Raw genomic sequence first — 18,688 nt, 5'->3', positions numbered from 1 at the left:
GTGAACTCTGCAAGCTTTTCAAATTAAATCGAACCCTAATCCGCCCACCTTTCACCTGCTGCGTGATTCTGGCCAGACTTTACAGCGCTTACAGCTAAGCTGCTCCTGTGAGGCTTCATTGTGTGACGAGTGCAGTACTTGAAGCAAGTGCTCAGGGAGCCTGCTGTTAATAGCCGTCTGATCCTTGGCTAATTTGTGTTAATATTAATTAAGCCTTCATGGCTCAAAGCTTTAATAATATACCTCCAGGTGTTGGCGATATTTCTAAGTGTTAATATATTACAAGTTTTCTTATGCCTTTGCTCAACGTTTTCTAAAAGTCTTGCTTTCTACAACATCTGCGCATGTCGGCTACGGTACAGATAATATAATGGAAAGATTATTATGGAAAGATTGAAAAAGAAATGGGATTAAGGTCTGGTGACTAAACACTTGGTTAGCACGCTGCTTCCTGCATGGGCTCTGAACATTGCCATTGGACATAAATTGCTAACTGCGTATTCGTCTGAAGGATCACAGCATTATATACCGTAACTTGCATCACTATATTTGGTTCATAAAATACTGAACTTGTATAGTCTACCATGGATTTATGTCTCTAAAACTGAGGTAAACTTGATTCCAAATCAGAAATGCATGTAAGTTAGATTCTGTATCAGAGTCTACAAAGCACACAGTATTGCTGTCTCTAAATATCTCATAGGGCTGTGTGTCTGCTGAGCTTCAGGTAGCCGACATTGCTCGACCAAACAGCAGCCTAAGCTGTGCACACCATGCTTGCCGGTCTCCAGTGAGACTTGTGATAAATCATGTCGAGAATCAGCCAAAGTATACTTGAGCTAATTCCAGAGACTTAGTCCTAAATTAGCTAATACAAGCTGATTCTCAGCCCAAAACGGCTCAAGCCTGCACCGTAAAAAACCTGACTAACTCTGGGCCAGAGGCGGCTCACATTTGGTTCTCTGGTGCCAGAACACAGCTTTAGTGCACTGACACAGCTGTAGACGGCCCCACTTGGCTGGCTACCTGGGAAGCGATTTACCTTTGCTTTGCTTCTCTTGCTCCCCCTGTTAAATGGCTCTACCATCTGCGTGGTGCACGGATGTATTTGTGGGACGAAGTTGGGTTTGTTCTCATTAATACTCTGAAAAACCCTTGCTGAGATTTCTTTGGCTCTATTTCCTGTTTGTCCAGTGCATCTCCTTCACTTTGCTCAGTAGGTTACTGTGTGCTGCTGTTAACACAACAGGTTGTGAGTAAAGTTCCTGCAGGGCTTTTTCTCAGTAACTGCATTAGATGAAAGCTTTGCCTGACATAACAGAGAACAAAGACTCATCATTTGTTATGCTACAGGACAGCTAGAGTGTAGCCTACCACATGTTCAGTTTTGCAGACTTGTTCTCTCTCCTACCCAGTTGTCTTTGGCTTGAGATGTCTTGAGACTTTAAGTCCAGATGCCTTGAAGATGATACTGATACTGGGGTACACTAGTGAAACAGAAGGCTAAGAGGCACACCATGTGCTCACAATGCGGGTTAGCGTTTTCTGTGACGAATGGCCTCTCTGCTCTATTTCAGTGTAAGGAATATGTTTGTCAATTGTTCATGAATTCATAATTAAAGAAGTAGTAAAATACTAATAGACCGTATCTGACTTTTATAAGCAACTTGTGACAAAGGTACAGTAGCCGTAGCCTGCTTTTGTGTCCCAGACTTTTATCAGGATGAGAAAACTTTCTCCGCTCAAAAGTTCGCTCTAACAAGGACAAACTGTTAAATAGGCGTCCTGGAGGATTGGACTTTACATAACCCAAAACATCAAGACCTCTCCGCCTCGCCACTCGGGAACGACGGGGAGTGTAAATATTTAGATCCTGCACAGGAAGCGGGGAGGCCCCCCTCGCGACAGCCGAGTGTCCGCGGCCAGCGGAGAGGACTGCTGGGATTGGACGGGATGGGAGGATCCGTGAGGAATTCAGGAGGGCATATGGTTTCAATACCGCATCGCTCACTCCAGAGACGGGGAGGAGGACAGGATGGATGGGGAGAGCATCCGTCTTGTGGCGCGCTCATGGGGAGAAACAAAATGTGGACGTTGTCCCCCAGTTTCTGTTCGGCACAGCGCTACAGTACATCAGTTCAGGCCACCACGGTGCCAACTAAAAAGGAGTATTTCCCCAATAATTCACGGTGATACTTTTTTTCCCCTAAAAAAAACACGACATCTAAGGCCGGAAGGCAGCAATGTGTTTGTTTTTAATTGCTCTCCTGTGCACTGACTTCCACATAGAGGCTTTAAAAAAAAAAAAAAAAAACTTTTTCCACATGAGTTACTTTGCTCTGTGTGCTTTCTAAAAATAGTTTCCCTCCTCTGCCCACATTGCACACTCCTGACCTGTGTGGTTGACCACTGCACGGATATTACTGCATCTTTTGTATCAGTCTGGTAACATTGTGTCCTCATTTCAAGTACAACTGACAGCGTGGGAGATATTTTTTGTCAATTTTCATTTTATACATTTGGCTGTGCTGCTTTGCTTTGTCATAAATTACTGGAATGCCTCTCTCAGTCTGCTAAGGATATAAAAAGTTCATTTTCCCTACTGTACTCCCTGTGAGGCCTTGGGCCTTGTTATTTCCTCATTTTCACATTTTTAGTGAGCTGGATTTAAAATGACATGTGATATTAAATGTCTTCCAGATGACAAACTCGGACAAATTCAGCCAAATGAACTCTATCAAGTCCTGAGATAATGGTGTGATAATGTTTTTCACATTCCAGTCACGAAAGCAGACAATTTGCAGACCAGGGAGACTAATGTCTTGTTTTCTTAATTATTGAGCATATTGGTCTTTTTAGTTTAGTTTAAATTTTCTCTTAAATTCAGACTTATGAATAGTTCTGTCAGCATGATGCTTCCGCCCCCTCTGGGTGTGCCTGATGTGTGCGCAGTGGAAAATGCTGCTGTGTGTACATTGCCAAAAAAACAATACAACACCTTTAAAGGTAATTTGGGCTTTAGTGGGCGAAGAAGGCCGGGGAGGTAATGGGAGTCGGGTTGGGCTTTGGCTGTGGGGGAAGTTAACAACCATCCGGGGAAGGAATATCACGTCCCGGCTGCAAAGGCGGCCTGTAATTAGGCCTAGCCAGTCATTAGCTGCACAGCTAAAAGACTGACCGCGCTAACAGTATCGCTTAAGGAATTATAATAACACGGCGCTGGGCCAGCCGTGTTTTTTCATCTGTCTCTCCTCTCCTCCCTCCACCTCCTCATTCTCCTCGCTCCCTCCCCACCCCGACCTCCTTTTGTTTACCGTTGGAGTAATTAGACATGGCGGAGCTCCCTCGCAGGGTTTAATAACCTCTGTGATGAAAGACAGGAAGAAAGATAAACTTCAGTAGTAGTGGTTGGTGGGAGGGGGAAAAAAGAGAGGAGAGACGTCAGGGAGAACAGTGACATTCTCCTTTCATGTCGCTGTTCATGGCCTCTCTCCTTTCAGGAAGGAACGAGGCCATCGGGACTCTCTGCTTCCTCCTTCTGGGTTAGTGACCCAGATTCTATCTTAAACATTGGGCCTATACAACCCACGTTTTCTGTCACCACCACCTCTGTGGGGCTTCATGTAATTGATACTGTAAAAGCTGCAATCTTTTCTCACTCTTGATTTGAGAAATTGCTGGAGCGAACCACGAGATTGTGGCGTGCTGGGGGTTGAAATGACTTTTTAATGTCATATGTCACACGCACACACACACAGACACGCACATACTTCCGAGACCAAACACCCTGACTATAAAGTCTGAATTGGTACCATTTAATTCTTGTACTTTTGGAACAACATGTCATGGATATAACTTATAGCTTTTTCCTCCTAACGTAGGTGCTGGTGAAAGTGTTTTGGGGCCTTAATGAATGGCAGGTAGTGTAGTGAGAGGTTAATATCAGCCCAGAACATTATATTGAACGTCTCAGTGTTAAAGAGCTACAGTGCTTGTGCTCAGTAAGGAGCAGAGTTTCCCCTGCTATTGAATACACAGGGTGGGGAACCGGCAGTCACTGCCCCGCCTCAATGAATTCAATATGAATTGGCTTTAGTGGAGAGTTTTAGTGTCACATGGTCAAACGGATGCTTGCACTGAAAAACACTTCCAGGTAAAACACTGTGAGGTAAGCTGCTGTAATATGAGAGTGGAGCTCAGAACCACTGGCTCCATACACATTGCCATGTCAGTAAAAGGAAATCCTGCTTCCATTTGATATTCAAATATTTGATCCTGACAGCTACGCAAGAGGCAGGTGGAATTAAAATTCACCGTTTGGTTCTTCATGTGTTGCCGATTCTTAAAGGAATTGTTTGATGGTTTTGGAAATATGCTTATTCGCTTTCTTGTCCAGAGTTACATAAGTTTGATACCACTCACGTCTGTCCTTTAATCATGAAGCTACAGCCAGCAGCTGGTTAGTTCAGCGTAAAAGCCACCACGACATATGGTTTTTACTCTTTGATTTTTAAAATTAAATATCTAGCCTAAAGACACAAGAATGGTATCGAACAAGCTTATTTTCCAAAATGTCAATCCAATCCTTTAATGAATAAGGGTCATAAAACCATCTGAATGATGTTATATTTTATTTGTGCAGACCTCCCAGAACTTACTGATATACTCACAAATACACAATTAAGTGTGGTAAGCACAGACCTTTAATTAATGTTGCAGTAAATAGTAATACAAATGTGTATAATGCGTATAATAGGTAGAGTACGTTTTGTTTTCCTCATTCTCCTTCCCACCTCTGCCTTCTGTCCAGGAAAGGAAAAAGAAATGAATGAAGCCTCATGGGAGCAGGAGCTCAGCGGTAGCTGTGTGGCATAAAATCTTTACAGGCAGGAAGGGGAGATGTGGTTTATGGGCACCACAAATCTGGGCCTTTACACTCAATGAAAGCCCACAGTAAATATCAGCTTTATTCCTCTTAAAGAGCCCCACGGACTGTAAATGCACATGGCTTTGAAGGCCAAGAGGTGCAAGGAAAATCAGTTTTGTGTGAGAGAGAGAGCGGGGATAAGGGAATAAGTTGCTAAATATTATACCTTGTGCTGAACAGCATACGGCAAAGCGAGACATTCTTTTAATGTGTTGATATCCACATTCCGTTCAATATGATATAAGTTGAGGAAGATTATAACTCTCACAGGAATTATATCAGCTGATAATACATCAATATCTCAGCTATCCAACCATGTGCATGTGTTAGACCCTGTTGCTGATGGTCATTTCAACTTGATATCTGACCGCACAAAGTAACATGTAACATTTAATTATTCTAATAGAAGAATACTGCACTCTTGTCATTTAAAGGTATTGGAGCATTTCACTTTGAAAGTACTTTTTTTTTTTTCTGTCATAGCACTCAAATTTAATTCATGGCAAGGAGCTGTGTGCAGACTGGAGTCTAAAGACAGAAATCCAATGCCATGATCTGATTTTGCCACCCTGCCTGCCACCATAGAAACCCCACCAGGAACTATATTAATGGCTACGGGTGTAGAAGTCAGACTAGCGTGCAGGCAGCTTCATTCACCCTCCAGTCTGGGCTGTGATTTGACCCAAAGCGGAATGTCACACACCAATAAAGTAAACCTGGATGAAGGAGCAGGGGGTCTCTGTGAGTGTGTGCGTGTGTGTGTTTGTAGACTGTGAGCCTGTGCATTGTCAGTGATTGGAAGCACAGTATTATAGTGTAATACAGGTATTTACAGCGACATGTTGACTGGCATACAAATAGCAAGCCCAAAGTTCATAAAACTTGTGTGATCCATATTCCAATACGGACTCATAAATCCTACACATTAACTGTGTGAACTGTGTAAAGCCCTTCCCTACTATAATACTGAAATATGTCAATCCCTCTTTCTATAAACACCACCTCAGGTTCATATCAGGTCAGCCAAGTAATTTAGCCAATCGGATTACTTCTTTCAATGTCCCTTTTCCTCTGTCCTTGGATGTTTCCTGTACATAAACACAGTGTGTATAGTGTATTTTTTGATTGTAATAATTGTAGGAAATATCTGTACAATCTTACAGCAGCTGGTCTAGAACCAGCCTGTTCCCTCATTTGTGAAGGTCCTCATATAGAATGTCTGCTGTTGAAGACTCTGGCAGACCAGTCAGTCCACTGGGAGGCAGGACTAGTGCACGTCACCCGGTATCCATGTGTATCATCTGGACACACCCGGAGCCAAATACGTGTGCCTGAATGCACAGCAAACGCACACACACACACACACACACACGCATATATAACTCTGTATTTCCACATTAGCAGACACCCGGTGAACTGCCCTTCCTATTGGAAAGGAAGGAACCATAAACTGGGGAAACACCTGACTGTATTCGATGCTTACGGATGACCATTTGACCTCACCTCGCAGCCGTCCCTCATGACCAGCGTCGCCTCTCGTTTCCCGTCTCTTACAGAATTAACCCGCCTAATCAGATGACATATTCATGTTCTGCTGCAATAAGAAGAAACTATTGTCATTAGATCACCTGCACATTTTCCCTTCAGATGGTAGAAACTGAAGCCCAAAACTGCGTCATGCTCTTCTGTCTCTCTTCTCTTTCTCATTTATTTCAAGCTGTGATGAATGCAAGTGACAAATCCAACTTGCTCTCTCTCCCTCTCTCCCTCTCTCCGCCTGTCTGTCTGCTATTCTTATTTGAGACGAGTCCAGCTAAAACACACAAGTCTGGGCAGTGCGGTCAGTGCGTCTGTTCAAAATGAAAACTGATTTGATGATGAAATCTTAATGCAACTAGCGCCGGTGAATTTAAATTACAACTCTTCAACGAGCGGCTAAGTGAATTTGGCTGTTAAACAGATAAACATCAGGTCATCTGTGAGCGTGTGTGTGTGTGTGTGTATTTGTGTATGTTCAGTAAGTGCCAATGGTAATGAATTATAGATGTAGAGATGTAAGGACCCAACATCAATGACCCTGACATAATTGAAGTGTGTTTGTATATATGGTGTGTGTGTGTGTCGCTCTTTCTCCAACTCCAGCTGACTAAACAAGTCTGCTGTTGGTGAGTTGGTGAGGTGAGTGGCTGTGAGTGACAAATCCCCGTCTGCAGTCTGACTCACTCGCTCTCTTTTTCTCTGACACACACACACACACACACACACACACACACACACACGTATATATATTATATGGTAATTGTTTCTTGTAAATGTGCATTTCTGTAGACAAACAGATCCTCTCTTTTGCCTTATGTGAAGCAAATAGCCATGTTTGCATGGCTTGACAGGATAAGTGGCTACACCAAACAGGCTGACTATGCAGTGAGCAAATCTGAAGAACTAGTAAATGACAGTGTTGAATGTGAGAGCCAGTTGCAGATAACCTCAAAGCTGTACATTGGGGTTTTTTTTCTTGCAATGTGTAAAGTTATTGTAGCCTAAATATCTTCAGCACTAACTCTTCTAGGCTAAAAATGGAATCAGAAACCAGTATTGTAACCCTAATGACAAGTGACACCAGAAAAACAACTAAAAGAGTCAACCACTTGAAGGTTTTCAGTCAAAACAGTTGGTTAACATTTTTACAATTAACTTTGCAATGTGAGAATATGCAGACCAACAACCGACTACAATTAAAATCACTTGCAGGCTTAAGGCTGAAGTGTTGCTTCAGGCGTTGTGTGGCCACCAAGAAGCCAAGCTTAGTTTGCTTATGCGTTCATACAGGACTCTCACCAGTACCATTTTCCCCCCCTTCATTGTCTTTCTCTGGGTGGTTTGTGAAAAAAAAAAAAAGAAGAAAGAAATCACAACAATGAAATCAATGAGGCGAGACGGAGAGTGTGAGCAGGAGGACGTCAGTGGAAAGTCGGTGTCACCGTCTTGACCTCAGCGTGGCGACCGATGCCAGCAATGACCTCCTCGACTGTGAAAAGTAAAGCTTATACCTGGGACTGTCTGTGGCCGTCTGCCCCGCCGCTGCAGAATGGAACAGAGATAATTAGGAGCAAACTGCAGGGCAGGAGAGTCTGTAAACACAGTTGTCACTGTGTCACCACTCGCGCTCGCACCAAGCAATATTTGATGAATTCAATTAGGCCCTCGTTCAAACTCATTAAACAGCAGATGAATGCGAAGCACGTACGGTGCGGTGACCGCTGTGCTCAGCGCTTGTGCCTGCGCTGTGGTCTACGCCCTCACATGCGTCTCCACCCAGTGCATTACATGAGGCGTATTGTGTTGTCGTTCTGCTCTCAGATTCTGAATGTCATGAGTCACTTTCATAAGCTTTAATTGGGAATAAATTACCCAGGGAAGGGTTTTAGCTTTACCGTGGCCATCCCATCACCATGTTGGGCAACTAGAAATATATGAACAACATAATATAGGTGTTACTAATTCACAACAGGTCTAATTATACTCTTTTACTATGAAGTTTGTGTGCAAGATTGCGATTTCCTGATGACTTCTGTTGTTCTGTTGCAGATTACAACAGCAGCGATCAGAAGACGGCATGCAGAAGACATGAGCTCTACGTCAGCTTCAGAGAGCTGGGCTGGCAGGTAGCCAACGTTTTCTTATTTAATACTTCCAAACAAGTTCGCATACACATGTGTGATGAACAGGGTACGGTGGTAGTGATCCTTAATGCCTTACCGTACTGGTACCGTACTGATGTAAACATATTCAAGAGGCTAACAGAATTTGGTTCACTGAGGATCCATTAACACACACATAATGTTTCAGCTACGTCTTCTTCAAAGCTTCAGTTATTTTATACTGGAACAACAATAAGTTAAAAGAAATATTTTTTTACCAGGTGACGTATGAAGTCAAGACAGGTGTCTTAATAGTTTTAGGGGAAAAGTCAGTTAAAGTAGCTTTGTGGGAGTAGACCGAAGTCTCGTGTGTGTGTGTGTGTGTGTGTGTGTGTGTGTGTGTGTGTGTGTGTGTGTGTGTGTGTGTGTGTGTGTGTGTGTGTGTGTGTGTGTGTGTGTGTGTGTGTGTGTGTGTGTGTGTGTGTGTGTGTGTGTGTGTGTGTGTGTGTGTGTTTACGAGGAGGAAGACTGAGGAAGAAAGAGAAGGGCAGAGTTGTGTACATCCTTCCCAACAAGCTGTTAACACAGCACTGACATCTAGAGGGAGACTGCCAGCACTTTCTGTGTCTCTATCTCGAGCGCGTACACGCACGTGTGCACACACACAGAAATGGAGCTGCACAGAATGAGGGGGACAGACATAGAAGAGAAATACAGAGAGATTATTAACACAGACAGGAAGTTGCACTGGAGAGAAACACAAAAACAAGTAAGAAAGAGGTAAAACATGCAGAGAATTTGTCAGAGCAAGACAGTAAGACGCAGCGAGGAAGGAAAGGAAGGAGGAGAGTATTGCTTCCGTGAGCGATTCCACAGAGCAGGGACGTCCTCAAAGATGGACCAACAGGAGTCAGGTGGGCCTCTGTAACTCTGTAAGGACTACCTACATTCATAAAATGAATGTGACATTGACTTGCAACAGTTTCTTATTGAGTTGTTTACAGTGATGCAAAGAGAAGGAACGTATTGTGGAATCACACCTGACCTTTTTAGTGTTTCAGTACGTACATCTCTGTTTAGGCATTAATATATTAGTATGTTTTAATGACTTTGATTTGATCGGTGTCATCTGCTCTGACTGTGCTTTTAACGCTTACTTTCCCGTGTTTCTCAAAGGACTGGATCATTGCTCCTGAAGGCTACGCAGCCAACTACTGTGATGGAGAGTGCTCCTTCCCCCTCAATGCCCACATGAATGCCACCAACCACGCCATTGTTCAGACACTGGTAAGGCCTAGACACGGGAGTGCATCATGATCAGTATATGAGTGGTTTTTATGACTTACTATACTATGACTTTTTATGACTTTTTGTGACTTACTATACTATGACTTTTTTATGACTTTTTTCGACATACTATACTATGACTTTTTATGACTTACTATACTATGACTTTTTTCGACATACTATACTATGACTTTTTATGACATACTATACTATGACTTTTTATGACTTACTATACTATGACTTTTTTATGACTTTTTATGACATACTATACTATGACTTTTTATGACTTACTATACAATGACTTTTTATGACTTTTTTCGACATACTATACTATGACTTTTTATGACTTACTATACTATGACTTTTTTCGACATACTATACTATGACTTTTTATGACTTTTTATGACATACTATACTATGACTTTTTAATGACTTTTTTCGACATACTATACTATGACTTTTTATGAATTTTTTCGACATACTATACTATGACTTTTTATGACTTACTATACTATGACTTTTTATGACATACTATACTATGACTTTTTATGACTTACTATACTATGACTTTTTATGACTTTTTATGACATACTATACCATGACTTTTTATGACTTACTATACTATGACTTTTTATGACTTACTATACTATGACTTTTTATGACTTACTATACTATAACTTTTGAATGACTTTTTTCGACATACTATACTATGACTTTTTATGACTTTTTATGACATACTATACTATGACGTTTTATGACTTACTATACTATGACTTTTTATGACTTACTATACTATGACTTTTTATGACATACTATACTATGACTTTTTATGACTTACTATACTATGACTTTTTATGACTTTTTATGACATACTATACTATGACTTTTTATGACTTACTATACTATGACTTTTTATGACTTACTATACTATGACTTTTTATGACTTACTATACTATGACTTTTTATGACATACTATACTATGACTTTTTATGACTTACTATACTATGACTTTTTATGACTTTTTATGACATACTATACTATGACTTTTTATGACTTACTATACTATGACTTTTTATGACTTTTTTCGACATACTATACTATGACTTTTTATGACATACTATGCTATGACTTTTTATGACATACTATACTATGACTTTTTATGACTTTTTATGACATACTATACTATGACGTTTTATGACTTTTTATGACATACTATACTATGACGTTTTATGACTTACTATACTATGACTTTTTATGACTTACTATACTATGACTTTTTATGACATACTATACTATGACTTTTTATGACTTACTATACTATGACTTTTTATGACTTTTTATGACATACTATACTATGACTTTTTATGACTTACTATACTATGACTTTTTATGACTTACTATACTATGACTTTTTATGACTTACTATACTATGACATTTTATGACATACTATACTATGACTTTTTATGACTTACTATACTATGACTTTTTATGACTTTTTATGACATACTATACTATGACTTTTTTATGACTTTTTTCGACATACTATACTATGACTTTTTATGACTTACTATACTATGACTTTTTTCGACATACTATACTATGACTTTTTATGACTTTTTATGACATACTATACTATGACTTTTTTATGACTTTTTTCGACATACTATACTATGACTTTTTATGACATTTTTCGACATACTATACTATGACTTTTTATGACATACTATACTATGACTTTTTATGACTTACTATACTATGACTTTTTATGACTTTTTTCGACATACTATACTATGACTTTTTATGACTTACTATACTATGACTTTTTATGACATACTATACTATGACTTTTTATGACTTACTATACTATGACTTTTTATGACTTACTATACTATGACTTTTTATGACATACTATACTATGACTTTTTATGACTTACTATACTATGACTTTTTATGACTTTTTATGACATACTATACTATGACTTTTTATGACTTACTATACTATAACTTTTTATGACATACTATACTATGACTTTTTATGACATACTATACTATGACTTTTTATGACATACTATACTATGACTTTTTATGACTTACTATACTATGACTTTTTATGACTTACTATACTATGACTTTTTATGACTTACTATACTATAACTTTTGAATGACTTTTTTCGACATACTATACTATGACTTTTTATGACTTTTTATGACATACTATACTATGACGTTTTATGACTTACTATACTATGACTTTTTATGACTTACTATACTATGACTTTTTATGACATACTATACTATGACTTTTTATGACTTACTATACTATGACTTTTTATGACTTTTTATGACATACTATACCATGACTTTTTATGACTTACTATACTATGACTTTTTATGACTTACTAAAAAGTAAGTTTAGTAACTTACTTTTTTAGTAAGTCATAAAAAGTATGACTTTTTATGACTTACTATACTATGACTTTTTATGACATACTATGCTATGACTTTTTATGACATACTATACTATGACTTTTTATGACTTTTTTCGACATACTATACTATGACTTTGTATGACTTTTTATGACATACTATACTATGACGTTTTATGACTTACTATACTATGACTTTTTATGACTTACTATACTATGACTTTTTATGACATACTATACTATGACTTTTTATGACTTACTATACAATGATTTGTTATGACTTTTTATGACATACTATACTATGACTTTTTATGACTTACTATACTATGACTTTTTATGACTTACTATACTATGACTTTTTATGACATACTATACTATGACTTTTTATGACTTACTATACTATGACTTTTTATGACTTTTTATGACATACTATACTATGACTTTTTATGACTTACTATACTATGACTTTTTATGACTTTTTATGACATACTATACTATGACGTTTTATGACTTTTTATGACATACTATACTATGACGTTTTATGACTTTTTATGACATACTATACTATGACGTTTTATGACTTACTATACTATGACTTTTTATGACTTACTATACTATGACTTTTTATGACATACTATACTATGACTTTTTATGACTTACTATACTATGACTTTTTATGACTTTTTATGACATACTATACTATGACGTTTTATGACTTACTATACTATGACTTTTTATGACTTACTATACTATGACTTTTTATGACTTACTATACTATGACTTTTTATGACATACTATACTATGACTTTTTATGACTTACTATACTATGACTTTTTATGACTTTTTATGACATACTATACTATGACTTTTTATGACTTACTATACAATGACTTTTTATGACTTTTTTCGACATACTATACTATGACTTTTTATGACTTACTATACTATGACTTTTTTCGACATACTATACTATGACTTTTTATGACTTTTTATGACATACTATACTATGACTTTTTTATGACTTTTTTCGACATACTATACTATGACTTTTTATGACATTTTTCGACATACTATACTATGACTTTTTATGACATACTATACTATGACTTTTTATGACTTACTATACTATGACTTTTTATGACTTTTTTCGACATACTATACTATGACTTTTTATGACTTACTATACTATGACTTTTTATGACTTACTATACTATGACTTTTTATGACTTACTATACTATGACTTTTTATGACATACTATACTATGACTTTTTATGACTTACTATACTATGACTTTTTATGACTTTTTATGACATACTATACTATGACTTTTTATGACTTACTATACTATGACTTTTTATGACTTACTATACTATGACTTTTTATGACTTACTATACTATAACTTTTGAATGACTTTTTTCGACATACTATACTATGACTTTTTATGACTTTTTATGACATACTATACTATGACGTTTTATGACTTACTATACTATGACTTTTTATGACTTACTATACTATGACTTTTTATGACATACTATACTATGACTTTTTATGACTTACTATACTATGACTTTTTATGACTTTTTATGACATACTATACCATGACTTTTTATGACTTACTATACTATGACTTTTTATGACTTACTAAAAAGTAAGTTTAGTAACTTACTTTTTTAGTAAGTCATAAAAAGTATGACTTTTTATGACTTACTATACTATGACTTTTTATGACATACTATGCTATGACTTTTTATGACATACTATACTATGACTTTTTATGACTTTTTTCGACATACTATACTATGACTTTGTATGACTTTTTATGACATACTATACTATGACGTTTTATGACTTACTATACTATGACTTTTTATGACTTACTATACTATGACTTTTTATGACATACTATACTATGACTTTTTATGACTTACTATACTATGACTTTTTATGACTTTTTATGACATACTATACTATGACTTTTTATGACTTACTATACTATAACTTTTTATGACATACTATACTATGACTTTTTATGACATACTATACTATGACTTTTTATGACATACTATACTATGACTTTTTATGACTTACTATACTATGACTTTTTATGACTTACTATACTATGACTTTTTATGACTTACTATACTATAACTTTTGAATGACTTTTTTCGACATACTATACTATGACTTTTTATGACTTTTTATGACATACTATACTATGACGTTTTATGACTTACTATACTATGACTTTTTATGACTTACTATACTATGACTTTTTATGACATACTATACTATGACTTTTTATGACTTACTATACTATGACTTTTTATGACTTTTTATGACATACTATACCATGACTTTTTATGACTTACTATACTATGACTTTTTATGACTTACTATACTATGACTTTTTATGACATACTATGCTATGACTTTTTATGACATACTATACTATGACTTTTTATGACTTTTTTCGACATACTATACTATGACTTTGTATGACTTTTTATGACATACTATACTATGACGTTTTATGACTTACTATACTATGACTTTTTATGACTTACTATACTATGACTTTTTATGACATACTATACTATGACTTTTTATGACTTACTATACTATGATTTGTTATGACTTTTTATGACATACTATACTATGACTTTTTATGACTTACTATACTATGACTTTTTATGACTTACTATACTATGACTTTTTATGACATACTATACTATGACTTTTTATGACTTACTATACTATACTATGACTTTTTATGACATACTATACTATGACTTTTTATGACTTACTATACTATGACTTTTTATGACTTTTTTCGACATACTATGCTATGACTTTTTATGACATACTATACTATGACTTTTTATGACTTTTTATGACATACTATACTATGACTTTTTATGACATACTATACTATGATTTTTTATGACATACTATACTATGACTTTTTATGACTTACTATACTATGACTTTTTATGACTTACTATACTATGACTTTTTATGACTTACTATACTATGACTTTTTATGACATACTATACTATGACTTTTTATGACTTACTATACTATGACTTTTTATGACTTTTTATGACATACTATACTATGACTTTTTATGACTTACTATACTATGACTTTTTATGACTTTTTTCGACATACTATACTATGACTTTTTATGACATACTATGCTATGACTTTTTATGACATACTATACTATGACTTTTTATGACTTTTTATGACATACTATACTGTGACTTTTTATGACATACTATACTATGACTTTGTATGACATACTATACTATGACTTTTTATGACTTACTATACTATGACTTTTTATGACATACTATACTATGACTTTTTATGACTTACTATACTATGACTTTTTATGACTGTTTTTGACATACTATACTATGACTTTTTATGACTTACTATACTATGACTTTTTATGACATACTATACTATGACTTTTTATGACTTACTATACTATGACTTTTTATGACTGTTTTTGACATACTATGATTTTTTCCAGGACTTTTTCCGACATAATATACTATATCTTTTTTAGACATACTACGATTCTTTTTGATTGACGCCTATAGAGGTTTAAAGCATTTCTTTTGATTTTCAGGTGCACCTGATGAACCCAGAGAACGTACCAAAGCCATGCTGTGCCCCCACCAAGCTCCACGCCATCTCAGTGCTCTACTTTGATGACAACTCCAACGTCATACTGAAGAAATACAAGAACATGGTGGTACGGGCTTGCGGCTGCCACTGACACCGATATCGACGGCTAATAATGCCGGATTAGAAGTTGGGTTGGCAAAGGGCTGCAACTGCAAAAGTGACTTCCGGGTGATGTTGACCTCAACTAGACCGCAGATTCCTGTCCAAATCCTCAGCCTGTAAGGAATGTCCACCCTGAAAGATCGTTGACATGTTCTATTCAAATATTCTTGGGACAGTTCAGTTATAGGCAACTTCACCCTACAGTGTTGAGCCACCAAGTTGTCAATCACCTTCTCTATTAGCTGTGGAGTTTTCACTTCATGGGTCTGCAACTGAATGAATGAGTGTGTGTGTGAGAGTGTGGAGAAGATGGAGTGTTTCAGTTTGTATATTATGTGTTTATGGAAGTTTGTGTATGAATACCTAAGAGGCTACTGCACCTTCTCCCTAATTGAGAGGGAGAGGGCTAACCTGAACTGTTGTGGGGCCAGTCAGAGTGCTGCTTTCTTTTCCTTCTCTCCCGCAAATTAACACGGTGGATCAGTTCTCAGAGGGGGCTTGAATAATTACGAAAGAACAGCTTCTCTACAGCGCATGATCGTGGGGAGTTATCACAGCATTGAAAACCAACAATAATCGGTGACATCACCTGGTCAAATGACAGTGTATAGATGGTTTGAGAGAGATGGAAAAATACAGTTTCCTTTTCAGTGCAAATGTTAACTCAAACAATCTAATACTAAATGAATGATACATTGGAGTCAGGAGATTCAGATTCCCTTTCCTCATGTATTTTCTTCTTAAAGCCATATTTGCCCTCCTAAAATATAATATGGACTGAACCAAAGTGACCGCAGGCTATTTTAGAAGCGCACTGCTCCAAATATCCCCTCCGTGTCAATATTTGCCAGGCTCACGCTGAGCTGCGATTCACCAGGATGGTTAAACATGATGCATGTTGTGGCTAAACTGATGTTTTTCTCCAAAGAGCCGAAGAATACAGCCTTATCCCTCCGACATACCGCAAATGGCCATTTCCATGTTGCTGCACACGCAAAGTTAACAAACGCTTCCACCCCTGACAACCCATCAAGAGATTGTGGAAAAACAGCCGGCAGAACCGAGTCTGTGCTCGCGTTCTGAAATTAGCCCTTTGCTTTTTCAACCCTGAGGGTAAAATTATGTTGAGATCTGTGTCAAGAGGCAAAGTCTTTCCAATTGAATATGTTACTGTGAGCTTTGAATGACATGGAGTTTATTTTAATGAAAAACTAACCAACAAGAATCAATACCTTACGTGCCTAACCAATCATAAATTACAAAATATACCTCTGGTAAGCTGCTGTTTACATTTGTGATCATGTTTAGTCTGTTTTTTTGTAAATACTTGTACATTCTCAGCTTATTTATTGCACCTTTTATTAAAAAAGAAAACACATACCTTATTAACAGACAGATGCAAGGACGAAATGAAAATACAAACTTATTTTTTGGAAATCTTTATTATGAAATCTCATGTTACAACTTGCCATTATTCACTTTTTTTGTACAAAACCCATGGGTAGTGCACAACCCATTACCCATAAGGAAAAAAAATACTTCTGTCACTGGAGTTCCTTAGACCATGTGCTATCCATAAAAACTTTTACCAACAAAAAAAAAAAAACCTGCTGTGTCTGACTGTTTGTGTACCTGGGTTAGACAATAAAAAGGTGCCCTGCATCATGCAGCATACACTTGTCACATAACCTGGGTCAAAGAGCAGTAGCAGTGTTATCGACATGGCCTAACAGGTGGGTGAAGTCAGTCACAGGAAAGTGTCCGGAGAAGAAACTGCTCTTAGAACCAGGTCTGTGACACATGACATTTTCTTGGCCGGTGACTGTTGAATCTTCAAACAGCAATTAAACTCAAGCTGCAGCTGGTTCAATCACTAAGGTAAGACTAGACCACAATCATGGTCAGAAGAGCGATACGATGCTAGTCAGCCCACCTGACCCCTGAACTGTGGCCAACGTCCGTTTCAGTCCTTCACAAGTATCATTACAGAAATGTCAAACGGTTGTGAGTAAGCACTGATGAAACCTAACTTCCTTGAAAAGATCACGATGACTTGTGAATGACAAAGTGCAAAAGATTCTAAATAACACCAAGTGACCCAACTGTCTTTTCCTGCTCCACTTACTGGTTCCCAAATCCTTTGGACATGGCCCGAGCAATATACCACAAAAACCTTACATTCACACCGTTTGAAGAAGAAATGAAAACAATAGTAACAGCAGATGGTCACTAATGGAGATATGGGGCAAAATGGTCCAGGCCAGAGACCCTGAAAGCTAGAAGGAGTCGAGAGGGACGGCTGATTGAGATCACAGGAGTCAGAAAATGGGTAAGATGCACAATTGCGATGTTCAGTATACCAAGCTTACCTAATGTATCTCGTTCTTTCCAAAATATATATCGTCATTAAGAAAACACTGTGTGCCATTATCAGACCTGTGATAACAATGATTCCTCCATCACAACTTCTTCTAGTCTGCAGGGCGTTTTCCTGAGAGTCAAGTCAGATAGGCCATCGCTGGCATGGATAGAAAGTACACTCAACTTTACATTTGGGTGACACTAACTTTACAAACTTTAGAGTGTCGGTACCTTAACATTA

General features: G+C 37.1%; 2 protein-coding genes across 2 annotated transcripts in view; one reads left to right on the top strand and one right to left on the bottom strand.

Annotated features, from left to right (window-relative positions):
* Window positions 1-18,688, top strand: part of bmp6 (bone morphogenetic protein 6) — a 46,577-nt gene that overhangs the window by 27,342 nt on the left and 547 nt on the right. The window contains exons 5-7 of the mRNA XM_076080277.1: window positions 8,516-8,592; window positions 9,745-9,855; window positions 15,926-18,688. The exon at window positions 15,926-18,688 is cut by the window's right edge and continues 547 nt beyond it. Of these exons, the coding sequence (XP_075936392.1) occupies window positions 8,516-8,592; window positions 9,745-9,855; window positions 15,926-16,075 (338 nt within the window). The 3' untranslated portion in view covers window positions 16,076-18,688. The remainder of the gene's footprint in view (window positions 1-8,515; window positions 8,593-9,744; window positions 9,856-15,925) is intronic.
* txndc5 (thioredoxin domain containing 5) overlaps window positions 17,510-18,688 on the bottom strand; it is an 8,691-nt gene continuing 7,512 nt past the window's right edge. The window contains exon 10 of the mRNA XM_076080278.1: window positions 17,510-18,688. This exon is cut by the window's right edge and continues 585 nt beyond it. The gene's annotated coding sequence lies outside the window, so the exon portion shown is untranslated.

The sequence above is a fragment of the Anarhichas minor genome, unplaced genomic scaffold (assembly GCF_050575085.1).
Source record: "Anarhichas minor isolate MPS153535 unplaced genomic scaffold, ASM5057508v1 ptg000074l, whole genome shotgun sequence".
NCBI lineage: Eukaryota > Metazoa > Chordata > Actinopteri > Perciformes > Anarhichadidae > Anarhichas > Anarhichas minor.
This window is presented reverse-complemented; position numbering and strand designations above follow the sequence as displayed.